Below are 15109 nucleotides of genomic sequence, written 5' to 3'. Positions count from 1 at the left end.
TTGTCTGATTGCTTAGGCCAATAACTCCAAAACATTGCCAAACAATAGTGATAACAGTGTGCATTCATGTTTTGTTTTGTTTTCCCTGACTTTACTGGAAATAATAATAAACATCTTACCGCCTTTCAGCAGAGATACCATACACTTTCTGTACTTCTCAGTTCTCCTGGATTTTCTTTGCTGTCATTCTTTGTTCAATACCTTCAACCTTGAAAATTCCCTCCATTGGGTTAAAGATAAAAAGCAAAGTTCTTCGTCATCCATTGCTTAGAAAGGAGAAATTGTAACGGAGGACAAGGCGCTGAACTCCCTAGCAATAGCCAAAGCAAAGGGTTAGAAAAAGTCCCTTCAGCAGGCCAAGCCCTCCAGTCCCTCTATAGAAGGAAGAACAGGAGCGTGGGGAGGAGTCAGGGCCACTCCCTCCCCCTGCCCAGGGTCGATGCCACCCGCGGAGATGAAATGTGAGCCGGGTGGCCGAGGACGCTGGAGCAGCGGCCTCCCGCGCCAGAGCGCAGTGGGGCAAGACAAAGACACCTCCGTCCCCGGCGCAGCCCGGCCCGGGCCACGCGCGCCCCAGCTCCGCGGAGCTCCGCGCCGCCACCTGGGCAATGGCCAGGGCTCCGTGCGGCGCTGCTCTCTCCATCTGACCGCCCTGCATTCTCTCTCTCCATCCCTCCTGGTCCGGGCTCTCTCCATTCGCTCCCGGCCTCTCCCCAGTCTGTCCCTCTTGGTGCGCAACCTCCCGCCGCCGGCTTGGATGGACGCGCCGACGCCGCCCGGGCATCCAAGGGTCTTGCTTTCGAAGTTGGTGCTGCTTTTTGTCTACGCAGGTCAGTGACAGAGCACGGCGGGCGAGGGTCAGGGGGCCTGGGGCCGCGCTTGGGGCACAGTCCGGGCCAAGGCGGGTTGGGCGAGATGCACCTGGCCCCTCGTGGCAGGGCGGAGACTGCTTGGTCCCTGGGAAGCGACGGCAGAAACCCGCGCGCTTCAACCCTCCTCTCGACTTTCATTCATGCGGTTCTGTTTTGTTCCTTTTCCTTTGACTTTTCTTTTTTGCGTTTTTTTTTCTCTTTTCCTCTCTCTTGGCAATCGGCAGGTTTAGGGGATTGTACTCTCTGGGTAGCATCAAATGTATCCAATTGTATCCACGACTCCAGAGGAATCTGAGGGTGCAGTCGGAGCTAAGGGGTGAGACTCAGGAAAGCATTTTAAAAAGCACCTGAAGTTTACAGGTAAAAGCACCTGAAGTTTAGAGGTGTTGCTGAAATTTTAAAATAAACTAATCTGGTGACTTTTCCCTTTCTCTGTAGGCTACCCAATGCCCCCTCCACCTTACATTTTCTGAATATTCCAGGTTTTCCCTTTTAGAAATAAAAAGCCTTAGAACTTGATTTTGTTCTTTGGAAGATTCACAGTGTGGTAGACTGGGCAGCTGGATGTGTTGAGTTCAAATACAAGCTTTTTGAGAGACATGAATTCGCCCAGTCTAATCAGTTTTCATTGATTGGTTTGTTCATAGGTGGAGGGCATCTCATTTCCCTCCTTCTAATTATTCTTGGTGAGAATTGCTAATAATTAATGAAGCAAAGTGGGTTTTCTTGTTCCATGATTAATAGGAAGTCCTAAATGCCCTTTCATTGGTTATTCAGGTATAAAGTTAATTACACATGTGTTCTTTGCAGCTGTTCATATTCACAAAACAGAGCAAGCTAAAAGCAAAGTTCTTTGTGAAATGTTTTCCTGTCTTTAACTTCCTATGACAGAAATCACAGGCTTACCCATGACCCTGCAATGATAAATGTATGTGTAGCACTGCAATTTATCTTTTGATATTCAAAAAAATACTGCAAGCGAAAGGAAGATATTTTCCACATTGCTGCCTGAACATCAAAAGAATTGAATTTCTCATTCAACCTTGCCACAAAGGAGTCACCGTAACTCTTATAGAAATTTTCAGTCTGTTTATTGAAATGTAAATGTAAATTAGTGCCTGTCTAGAAGTTACCGTTTTAAAGATATTTTAATCTGACTTTCTAATGCAGAAATTCATAAAACTAGGATAAGTCCTTCCTATTTAGAGAGTCCACATTGTAATCTGTCTACAACATTTATTTATTTTACTGAAATCTATAAGATTTTCAGCACTTGAGGGATTAAAAGAATCAACTGCATTAATATTAGATTTACATTTTAAAAAATCTCTTCATTAGTTCTTTTAAAACAATGATGATTCTTGCCCCCACCTCTGATCATCAAAAGAAAGCAAAAATAAGGAAATAGCAAAAAGCAAATGAAACTTTAATACCCTCATTCACACTTACTCAACCAGTCCATTGAACCACAACTTATTTTTGTTCTTCTTTTGTCTATTTTATTCCCTGTGGTAAACTGAAAGCTTGTACTTTACACACCTGTCCTTCCCTTCCTCCTGTTTCCCCAGTGCTAGGTGCCCAACTCCCAGGGCTCGGGAAACCAGTAAAGATAGCCAACAGCAAAGGTGATTAGTTTAGAAAGTTTTCACTCCATTCATTTCTGTGCTTCCAAATCCTTCCCTAGTAGGCTACAAAATAGTTGCAAGCCAATACTAGGTTGACTTAGTGTCATTGATAAGAATCATGTAGCTAATAAGTTCTTTGGTGTTAATTACTGGAATTCTTATTTCAGAGGCCTTTTTTATGCTTTTCATACTCATTCAACTAATATTTATTGAGATATGTTGAGTGATACCTAGAACAGAGGTCTGCTCTGAGTCTTCTCTGAGAAATAAGGAGTGCCCATAAATACCTCTAACGTGTAAAAGGCTGTTTCAGAGGAGAGGTAAAGTCACGTGCTGCGTGTGTTCGAAGGAGAGGACCTTATTGCTGGCTTATGAAGGTAAGCTCTATGACAGCAATATCTATTTTGCTCAGCAAAATGGAGCTTAATAAATATTTGCCCAGGAAAACTAAACTGAGGAGGACTTGAAGGAACTAGACCTTTGAAATACAGGGAAACCCTGAACAAAAGGAGATTGAGTAGGATATAGGGTGAACAAAGGCAAAAATTGTGAGATGTGCATATGCAACAATGGATATTTCAGTTTGGTTGGAACTAAGAGATATGACTGGAAGTGAGGGCTGGGGTTAGATGCTGGAATGCCACAGAAATAAAAATAGTTCAGACACCTTGTTAAATGAATTGCTGGTTTTATGGGACAAAAACCTAAGTAGATGCAGTATTCATAACCTGAATTATTTTCCCCACAACAAATGCAATAAATTCGCATTCCATCTAGTTAGGCAAATGAGAGCAAGGTTTCTATACCTAAAGCATCGTGTTTTACTATAGAGTCTCTTTTGGAAAGAGACCCAATGAAGTGTTGATATTATCATCCAACTCCCACTGCAGGTTACAAAGACAGGATTTGGTCAAGGTTTTACCTTCCGGGACTTGCCAGTGACTTCTGTCCCCTCCCTTTCCTTCCTCTCTTATCTTAGCTATGGCTTGCAAGAGCCATTTCTAAGCAAGTGGTTCAAGCCAGATATTGCTTTTCCTGTTCTGCACATTCCTTACAGGGGGGTGTGGGGGCAGCGGTGAGTTGGGAAACCTTATTCCAGATCATGCCTTTCAGTAAAAAATCATTGAAGAAAATTTGAAGTGGCTAATTTTCAGGCGTATTAACTTGAATATTAGAAGTATCTTGTGAGGACAAATTGGGATATTCTATTCTTTCTCAAGTGAGAAAAAGTTCCTGAATGGCCCAAACACTGATCTTCATAAAATTATTCTCAAATAAGCCAGAGAAAGTAACTAACATAACAAAATAAGCATTGAGGTGTGGTGGAAAGCTCAGTTTGGAAATGTTGTGATTGTGAATGTATTTGCCATACTGTTAAATCTCCCCCTTTTCGGTAGCTTGATTCTGGGAAGTAGACAAGAGCACTGGAAAATATCCTAAAAATCATGACCAGTGTGTGGCATGATCCAGATATTTGCTGCAAGCATGATCCAGCTTCTTGGTTACAAAATTTTGGGCTTGGTTTCCTGTAATATTGGCTCAAAATATTTTGATAACACCCTGTCCTTATAACAGTACTCATTGGAATACAATAGTAGGTAACTGAATCTTTGATATTCATGGAGAGTTTAATAAACTGTCATTGTCCTGGGCATCATTCAAAAGGCACCCATGAAGTTACTTACACATTGGTTGTCCTACTCTGACAGAATAATGAGACATTAGCTTTCTCACAATCTAAATGGCTTTTAAGAGCATGAAGCAAAACATCCCTGCTAAGCTCTTGAGATAGTCTAAATGTTTGAATAAACAGCACTAAAAATGAGAGCTATAGAAATTCACTGAGAAAACTATAAAATAAGCAGCCTTAAAAAGTATGATGTACTCTTCAAAATGCATTTACTGTCAGTATATTAGTTTCTCCCTTGGATCTAAATCATTAGATTGTATTTCTGTCTTCAAATGTTAAAAGTGGATTTAAGTAGAGTTACTAAATCTTACAAAGTAATTATTTTCCCCTTCTTACCATGACCCAGAGGAAATCCTCCATGGTCGTGTTTATCAATCTATGATATAGAAATAAAATTGAGGCAGTAAAAATATGAACTTTGTCACTAGTTACACAAAAGCCACGCATTGTTGATAAAGGCAGATGAACTTTGCTACCTTTTAATCACCTCTCTCTGTAAAGAATCATCTTGGCAGGGAGGTGATTTAAAATCTATGTAAAATTTCCTTTCTAGATAAATCAATTACATAGATATGTCAACAAAAATATCATACTTTGTACTTTAGATGTGATAATTTTGATAGGAAAGCAAAGTTTTTTATAATTTATATAATAGTTGCTATTACCTTCAGGAATTGAGTTGGAAATAATTTATTTTGTGATTCTTAAACGGGCAACTTAAATAATTAGGCTGTACTTAATGTTTTCCTGATCATATCCCTGAAACTCACATATCCATAATAATTTATACTACTGATTATAGCTCGATGAGAAGCTTAACTTGTCAAACATAAATCATTTAGGTGGAATAAAGAATTTTTAAAAGCTAGGGTAATTTTTTAAAACATTTTTGGTATAATTGTTCTTGCTGAAAAATATATAGAAAAAATTAGTAATTTAGTTGTTTGTTCCAACAAATCCTTTAAATCAAAAAATACTCTCCTTCACATGGTGCTCTTTGATAGTTTGATCCTTCAATCTAACATTAAACTGTTAAGTATTCACAAATTAATTACCTATGAGAACTTCTTCCTATAACTCACCCATCAACTTCCAACCCAAAGGGATGGACAGGAAGCAGACTCATTTGTGTTACTATATGTATGCCAACTGTAATTATGAAGATAAAAAAAATGGTATAAAAGAAAAGCTTACAGTGCATTGTCATGGAAAGTATGCATTATCCTTATTTATTATCTATGTCAGTAACCCTTTCCATTAATTGAGGTTAATTGAAAATATAATACCCTAAAGTCAAAAGACTTTATAATTTAAAAATTATTATAAAAACTTTACTGACAAATTTAATGACTGATTATTGAATTATTCATTCATTCCTTCTTTCATTATGTCATTCAACCAACCCTAACTGCCAGTGATGGTTCTTGGTGCACAAGATTCAAGCACTGTCCTTGCCTTTACCAGCTTAAAGTGGGGAAGAGAGGCTAGTTTAGACCCTTATTTTAGAATTCTGAGTATGAAAATGAAGATCTAAATGTACTAAAGAGTGGTCATTGGCTGATTAAGATGCGAAATAGAATAATTTTTCCTTAAACTGTGATTTTACAACATTAACGGCTCACATGTGGTTTTTATTTTGTAGACAATTGCATTGCTCAGTGTGGCAAAGACTGCAGATCTTACTGCTGTGATGGAACCACACCCTACTGTTGCTCCTACTATGCTTACATTGGGAATATCCTCTCGTGAGTATTAGTCAAATTTGGCAATATCGATGTTCTTTCCTTCATCCGGTTATACTTTCAAGGAGTACTAAGGCAAGAGATTTTAAGATTGGTTATTGACATAAAACCTTTACAAGAGATATTAAACACTCATCACTATCTAATGTGCTATATTACTAGACAAAATGTGGAAATTAATATACAAAATAAATTGCCTTTATTAGAAGACAGTTAAAAAGAGTATTCTCTTATTTAATTTTGCATATTATAATAATGTTTTAAGTAGACATCATCTGACAGTATTTTAACAATGTCAATGATATTTTTTTCTACTTTGCTGAAGGATTTGTAAGTCAAAATTTGTTCCTTAATTGTGGCCAGTTTATTTTGTTATGTATTAATTTAATGTATCCAGTGTATGTCAGGGAAAAGAAAGGTTATGAATGAAAAAACAGTTGAGATATGAAATGTCGGTTCTCACATAACACATATAAAACAACTTCAGGAGACAAGTTTGGAGCCTAAGAAAAGCTAGGTATGAATAATGTAAAGTGATAAATAACAAAGCACGTACACATGAAGGAAATACATACATGTAGAATGTGTTAAGCATTTCTCCGTAACAAATTAAGAATGTTAGAGCTGATTCTGGGCCAAGGGAAACGGAGAAGCAGGTCCTGCTTCCAGGGTCGTATGTCTGTAAAAGTGTGCACTTGCCAGTTCCTCCAGAGAGCAGCACACAGTTGAGAAATAAAAGCTAGAGGATTAGGAACAGCAGAATTTATTGAGTCAAAAATCCCATGGCTTTGAGGTAGCAGCAGCAATCTAGCCTCGGTCCTCCTCGGTTTTTGTTTTTCAAGTGAGTATCAGGATGATTTGGGAAATGTTCTGTTCCTAAACAATTCTGCGTAATTCATGTCCTATGCAGGCTCCAGTGGAAACAGGAAATATTAGGCACTAAGTCATACGTGCCCAGCTATTTTAGGGACGTGTCCATTGAGACGGCTCATAACACATCCTCAGTTTCCTGAGAATAGAAAACTTGGCACCACATAAACTTTCTAGAATCAGTGTTGGGGCTGATGGTAAGAGAGTACGTCCCTCTGAATACAGACCAAAAAATCATACTTTGGGATGCCCTTGAGCACCATGATAGCCATGAAAGAAATGTCAGGCTGTAATAAAAAATGATGTATGGATTTTAAGCATTCTTTGAAATGCAAATAAACTCTTCATAAAATGTTGAATTTTTCCTCATGGATAATTTGGTGGCAAAGAAATTATGCCCACTTCCTATGTTAGAAAACTTTCAGAATGATTTTTTACAGGAATTTGTCAGCCCAAATATAAATATATAATAGTGTTTACAGTTGTATATCCCCTTATAGTATTTAAAGTAATTTATAATAAAATACATTATTAATAAATTAAAATTTTATTTTCAAGTGGTCTCCACATGCCAGATGCTGCTGTTCCAGGTAGAGGTGTGAGTGGCCCAGCAGGTGGTTTAGATTTGAGGACCATGAGGTCAAATTGATTCTATAATTCTTTGGTCCTCTGGCCTCTGGCCCATTTCTCTGTGCACTAACTACACCATGGTGTGCATTGTGCACCTATTTCTCACTTCATAGCTACCTCCACCCTGGTAAATGTATATAAAACACAGGATTAGTTATTTATCAGAATATTTAAAATTTTTTGAATTTATAAATGTGTTTGATATGATTTGTGTTTACAATGAAGTTCACATTCATATGGTACATGTTCTAGGTCTTTAATTTCACTATTGCTTAAAGTAATGAATTAGTTGAGTTGATACATGTATCTGGGTTATTAGGAGCATGTACTTGTTATGTTTGGAAAAAAAAGAGTTGTGCTTTGGAAGGGAAAATAAACACAGATGGCATTATATTTCAGGCCGTGAAAACTGAACTTTCTATTCAAAATCTAAAGCACTGAGTAAATCTCATGCTAACCAATTCTTAGCCAAAAAAAGAGGGGACCTTAAAATATTTTCCTACTGGATAAAGGAGAATACATTTGCAGGATATCCAGTTATTGTTTAACATTTGAAAAGAATTCTTAACTCCACCCAAAGTTTTTTTTCTTTTTTTAAGTTGGGCGGGGGGTGCAGTAGGTATTAAAAAGATTTATTCCAAGAATGCTTATAAGAGTTCTTTCATGCACATGTTTTCAAATACTGCTGTTTTGAAACTCATAAACTATGCTTCCTTTCTTTCAAGCATCCAGGCCCATTCTTAGTGAAATCATTGTAATTGTCTTAATAGAAAGTCAAATCTTTGTGGCTATCAGAAAAGTAATAAGGGAGAAAGCAAATAAATACAAGGAAATGTTATGTAACATAAATGAGTAATTTTATAATTTGATTTGTATTTTTCTGTTTGAGAAATAAAACTGTTGCCTCAGTTTAAAATGAGCTATAGAAAGAGCGTAAAATGTCATTCAGGCCATTCAAGACTGTGTATTGGTAAGGTTTGGTCCACTTGACTCTTCTTAACCGAGGCCTCCCTAGTCACCCCCTAAAATAATCAGAGTTGAATAGAGATGTTTAGTCCTTAATTCTGTTAACTTCAATTGCCCTTGCTGGTTTGCAAACCAACCATTACAATTTGTTTATAAAGCAATCACAGGAGCTAATTTTCAATTTATCTCTTCATTGGAAAGTCTTAAGTCTCTTCCCTTTTTTGAAATGTTTTCTATTCTAAATATGAATTTTGACAAATAAATTCAGATTCCCTGTCTATCCCCAGGCCAAATTTTTTTCTTATTTGCCTTAGGAACTGTAAGATTTATTTCTCTCTCATGAAAAACTTTAAAAATTAGTTAAAAATGGCACATCTACTCTGGGTCATTATGGTCACAGATACTGACTTCAGTACAGAAGAACCATAGTGTTATCTTCCAGAATTTAAGAATAATTTTTACAGCATGTTCAATTCAATCAATTAATTATTTATAAATGCACATTGAGTGGCTTTACCTACCATGGCAGTGCTGTACTAGGTCCTGGGATCCAAAGATGAATAAGTGATGTACTCTGATTTCTAAGACTTCAAAATCTAATAAGAGAAGAGGGCGCAGACAAGTGATTCTAATTGAATTAACTAATCTATGAAGTGTTATTAGAGGATGGAAAGAGAGACTATAGCTAAGTCTTTGTGTGTGCGCATGTGTGTGTGTGTGTGTGTGTGTGTGTGTATGTGAGTGAGGACATTCATCATAAACATGGAATTTGATCAGAATTTTAAAGGAAGAGTAGATATAAATAAATGGACAGTGAAGCAAGGGAAATGCTTTCCAGACAGAGAGACTCTTGCATACAAAGGCAATGATTTAAGAAAGGAAATGGTCCATTTGGAAAAATCCATGTTCTTCAGTGTAGCCAGAGCAGGAAGGGTAAATTGTGGATATAATGTAGGAATAAGTAGGTAAAGCAAAAGATATATCCTTTTATTGCAAAGCTAAAACAAAATAATTGAGTACTTTTCTGGAAATAAGACATCTGATTTTATAGAGAAAGGACACATTCTTAGACATCATTAAGACAGTGGACTAAGGTGAGAAGGCTCCAAATGAAGATAGGGTTTTCATTCCATAGATGAAAGATTTGGAACGCACACTTTGAGATGGTTACACTCTTTGAAGCCATTTATGACAGACTATGTGATCTTGTAATTGTTACTCCATTTAAGAGATTTTTGACCATGAAGGCAACTGCTTGAAGATTAGAAGCCTCAGGATGTTTAAAAATGAGTATTGGGCCAATTTGAGAAATAAACAATTTACTACCAGATTGATTCTGGAACATTTCATTCAGCAACCCTGCTCCATGGAAGATAAATATTCTGTGATGAATATGGAAACGAATATATAAATTTTGCTGCTGATGAAATTTTTTTACGTTCCCTAGAGAGAAGATCCAATGTGAAGATGTGGTTTCTTTAGAATTGGTAGAATTCAAGGAACTAGAAGGTGCAACTGAGTGGCTAATTACTTTTATCCAATGGAACAAAGCAAAAACAGGACTTCACTGAAAATGAAGGTCCTTGACTACATAAGACAGTAATTGTACAATATTGAATATGAACCAAATATTGACAAGTTTGGACATATTGAGCCAGATGACAAGATACAGAATTTAACCTCCTAACTTAGAGATAGAGTTTTGATTTTTCACTTTGCCATTGTAAAATGCTGATCTGTCTAAGGATTCTTCAGAGCACCATCTGGCCAGCATAAAATCCCCATAGGAAAAAAATTCAAGAGGAAGAACTAATAATGGAGATCCTGGTGGGATTAAATTTCTTTTCTTCTCAATGAAATGTGAAAGATGTATTACCCACAGTTTTGCAAAGACAGCTAATAAATATCACAACTGTGATTTTAGAGCCATGCTATGCATGAAAGCAAAACTGAGTTAAAAGATAAAGGTTTCACATTTTCGAATGGCATTTGAGGTCCTATGATCATTAAGTAGCTTAGTGTTCTGGATTAAACACGAAAGGCTATTCAAACACAGACAGAAATATAATGCATTTAAAAAGGCCTTTGGCATTTAAAAAAACATCACTTAATTAATTAAATTAAAATAATCTCAGTATTTAGATATGAAAAAAACACCTCTGAAAAGTACATACTGAACAAGTCAAGGTTTGTAGGAGACTTTGTTTTAATAATGATACAAAGATAAGTACCTAATTTGACATTAAAATAAATATGAACCTGATTTAAAATGTAAAAACTATAAGATATCAGGTAGGAAATACAATAATAAATATATGCATGGCATTTATGGAGTAATATAAATATATAACAATTTCAAGGGATAAAAAAGAGACCTAAAGAAATTGAGATGTATCGAATTATGGATGGAAATAAGGTAAGGATGTTAATAATGGGATATGTCAGTTCTTCCTGAACTATCTGTAAATTCGATGCAATTCCAATCAAAATCCACAGGACCATTTTTTCTTAAATTTGACAGACTGGGCCTAAAATTTATGTGGGACAGTAAGGGGCCTAGAAAAGAGACGATAGTTATGAAAAAGAAAAAGTGAGAAGACATGTCTTGTAGACATCAAGATTTATTATAAAGTAATAAAAAATAAATTGTGTGACATTGGTTCACAGATAAACTGAAAGAATATGGAGCTTAGAAGCTGACTTATGTATTTAAGGGAATTTGATAAATAACTTACATGGCGTTACAAACTACTGGAGGTGGATAGATTGGATAGATTATTTAAGAAACGATGCTAAGACAATTAGTTATCTATATGGATAAAAATGAAACTAGATCAGTCCATCATTTGACAATCAAAAATCCATTCTTATCAGACTACATACATAAATACAAGAAGCAAAAGTTTTCAATTTTTTAAAAACGGGGGAGAACGGCATTATGGCATCAGGAAAGATTTCCAAAATAAAAGATAAAAAGCACAAATAGTAAAAGAAGAGATTACTGAAAGCCAATGAACTGTACACTTTTAAATGGTGAGTCTTATGGTATGTGAATTATATCTCAATTTTTCCCAAATAACTTTTAAATTTATAGAGCAACAGGATTCATAGATAAAAGTGTAAGGCAAATAAATCTGTCAATTGGAGAAGATACTTGCAATTGATATGACTCACAAAAGATTAGTTTCCAGAACACTTCAATAGGAAATTGGGCAATGTATGTGCACAAAAAATGTTATAAAGCAGAAAACTGGATGGACCATAGACGTGTGGAAGGTGCTTCACCTGACTAAAGCAGGGGAAGAAAAAATTTAAAACAATGAAATACCATTTCACACCCATCAGGCTGTCAATACTCCATAAGTCTAATAGTATCAAGCAATGTGGGCAAAGATAAAAGGGTTCTCACATTGCCAATGGGAGAACATACACTGTTACAAACACTTGGAGAGCAATTGGACCCCAGGTAGTAATGCTGAAAATGGACATACTTTAGGGTTTAGCAATAATGCCTCTTCAAGATATATTCCCTAGAAAATTCACAGATATGAACAAGGAGTCATTTGTAATGTTGTCTGACATATATTTAAAACAACAAAACTTTGGAAACAACCAGAATTTCCATCACAAGAGAGTAGATGAATGGAGTATATTCATGCCAAGGATATAGCAATTAGAATAACTCAATGCATATACCATTAGAGTAAATCTCCATACAGGAAATGCTGTGTGAAACAAAGCTAACTGAAGAAGAGTCTATACAACATGATACTACTTGCATAAACTTAAACACGTAAAATCTGTGTTTTATTATGAAAACATGCAAATGTGGTAAATATACAAATATATGAGGGAAAGAAGGGTACACATGAATTTTAGGACTACCCAGGACTGAGGGGTTCCCGGAGATGCAGGACATTCAGTGCTGGAATCTGGATGGTCCCAGGAAAATTGGCACAATATGTCACCCTAAGGATGTGTGGCCTTCAACTCTAATATTTTACTACTTAATCACAGTGGTATGCACCTATAATCCCAGCTATTTAGGAGGCTGAAGCAGGTGGATCTTGAGCCCAAGAATTAGAGACTAGCTTGGGCAACACAGCAAGAGTTCATCTCAAATTTTTTTTAAAAAAATTAAACATTTGAAGCAAATATTATAAATTATTAACATATAATAAATCTGGGTGGGGGTATGTGGGTGTTTTATATTATCTGTAATCCTTATATGTTTGAAATCCTTAAAATTAAAAAAAAAGCAATGGAAAAGTTTGATGATGGCTGGAATGGGATCCCCTGGACACCTTGTTAACATGCAGCCCAGCCTTCAGCCGCACCTGGGAGTGAGTGCTGGTGCTGTCTGGCAATGTCTGTGCTACAGGATGAAAGGGTAGAGGAGATTAGGATGTTAGGACTCATGGGATGTGGGGCTAGGGACCAGGCTGAATGAGAAGATCAAGTCTGAATTAATTCTGAAGTTCCTGCTTTGGATAATTGGGTGGCTGGTGTGCCAGGAACTAATGGGGAATATTCAGGAAGGTTCACAGAGGGGAATGAACTTCATTTCTAATACATTGAATAGGGAGAGACCTATAGGCTATGAACCAAATTCAATGATCTTTCAATTGTGGAATATTCCGGTCTGAAGCTCAGTGGAGAGCATGAAGCATCACACAAAAATTTGGGAGTGAAAAGCCTAGAGGTGCTGGTTGAAAAGGTGTGTTGGAATAAATGAGATGTTCTGCAGAGAGGTACAAGAAAGAGAACAGCAAGCCAACAACAGAACCCCAAGCAAATGCAGGAATACATTGATTTCTCCCTTCTCTACATTGGATGCTATTTCAGCCTCCTTCACCTCCATCAAAACTGTTCTGTCCTTCACAGATAAACCTGAATACACATCCTATGTTGGTGGGAACAATGAATGCCTTTATTTTCTTCTATTTGCTTTTTGTGTTCTATATTATACAAAATGTAGGATTGGTGACATTTCACTTTATTCTGAATTTAATGTTATGTAACAAAGCAGTTTATGTGAGGATCCATTTTTATTTACTTGGACTGTGCCCAAATCAGATCAACTTATTCCAGTTTCAGGAGCTACCTTAATTAGATAGAAATTGCAGATGGGTATTATAAAAGAAAGTGTGTTAGGTGGTGGCAAGAACTAGAGTGACAAGAACTACCTTTTAATGTGTTCTCTGTCACAGATGCTTAAAATATGTTTGTTTTATTAATCTTCAGACTAACCCTGTGACCCACATGTGATTATTGTCTGTCCAGATGAGGAGGTTGAGGCTCTGGGTTAAGTAATTTGTCCCAATTTCACACAACTGCTATGTAATGAGTTGGCATTTAAAATGAGATGTTCTTGACCTGTTTCTGCTATTCCCCACTGACTCCTGAAGATCTGAAGGTTTCGAGATGGGATGAATGGAAAGGAGTCATTGCTGTCCTTATGAAGACCTAAACACCATATTTTGGGGAAAGCCTTTTATTATCCTTAATATATGGATTAAATTCCCTCCCGTATGCTGCTGTAACATTATCCTTTCCAGAACAAATTATTATTTATCAGTTCATTGATGTTTCTAAATTATCTGTCTACCCTTCTACACTCCAGACTATAGAGGACAAGCAGCTCGTTGGCCAACTCGCCATCGAAGCTACGGGGCCTAATGGACTCAATGATCCATAATGGATCACTTAAACCCTGGTCAATCTTCTGTTCAAACATGAAAAACCTGACATTTTGTGGGTCCTAAATTAATGTGCATTATCTGGATAAATATTTGCTTAGAAAAATCAGATCACCATTTGAATATGTTATTGGTTTCAGATAATATCTTTTCATGGAATACAGATTAGGTAGCATTACAGCATAAAAGCAGTGATGGAATCAATCATCACTTTCTAATCACACTATTTAAGAAAATTATAATCAGATGATAGGAACTATTAATAGAATTGAAATGCCAAAATGATTTAACCTCTTGTCATGTGCTCTATCAATGAGGCAATATGATCTGTTAAGACAACAGGCTCCTATGCAACTCTAGTCACCTGCATAATTTTTGGAAATAAAATGTTCTATTGATCAAATGGAGGAGGAAAGAATTACAGACACTCAGTGATTTTTACTCCATTATATTGAAAGAATTCTGGTGGGCGGCTGCCGTCCCGAACACAGTATCTCCCAGCTGTCTCCCAACTACAAAATGTTGGGATGTGTACACCCGTTACTAATGAAAATTTCAGAGGGCATTGATCACCTCATAAAGTACAATAGGATTCCATCTGAAAATGCTATGGGTGAAAGCCTTAGCTATTTAGCCCACGATCACTCTCTGTGACTCAGAGACAAACAGAATTTGTAGTATCTACGTTCACTGCTATAGAAAGGGAAAGAAGAAAGAAGACCTTACAGTTAATAAGAAGAATGTTCTCATGCTTTTGCACACATCTGACAAATATAGAGAAAAACATGTTGAATTACCTTTAAAATATTTCTCTTTGAATTTGCCCTGTCCTAAAACATGAGTAGAACTGTATGCTGCATTTGCAAAAAATAAGAGCTACCTGTAGTTGCAAATAACCAACTCCGCAGGGTTGATAGGACATTTTTCCTTTACAAACACTGGGAATAATACAAGATCAGCCTCTGAAATATTACACATAGGAATATATTAGAATTTAGGTTTATCAAATAAATGC

The 15109-nt window shown here is 36.6% G+C and overlaps 1 protein-coding gene across 1 annotated transcript in view; it reads left to right on the top strand.

The window, feature by feature from the left end:
• Positions 1 to 434: 434 nt before the first annotated feature.
• Positions 435 to 15109, top strand: part of CYYR1 (cysteine and tyrosine rich 1) — a 101751-nt gene continuing 87076 nt past the window's right edge. The window contains 4 exon segments of the mRNA XM_045540499.1: positions 435 to 590; positions 593 to 735; positions 737 to 830; positions 5830 to 5932. Coding sequence (XP_045396455.1) covers positions 440 to 590; positions 593 to 735; positions 737 to 830; positions 5830 to 5932 — 491 coding nt within the window. The 5' untranslated portion in view covers positions 435 to 439.

Source organism: Lemur catta, chromosome 1 (assembly GCF_020740605.2).
Source record: "Lemur catta isolate mLemCat1 chromosome 1, mLemCat1.pri, whole genome shotgun sequence".
NCBI lineage: Eukaryota > Metazoa > Chordata > Mammalia > Primates > Lemuridae > Lemur > Lemur catta.
This window is presented reverse-complemented; position numbering and strand designations above follow the sequence as displayed.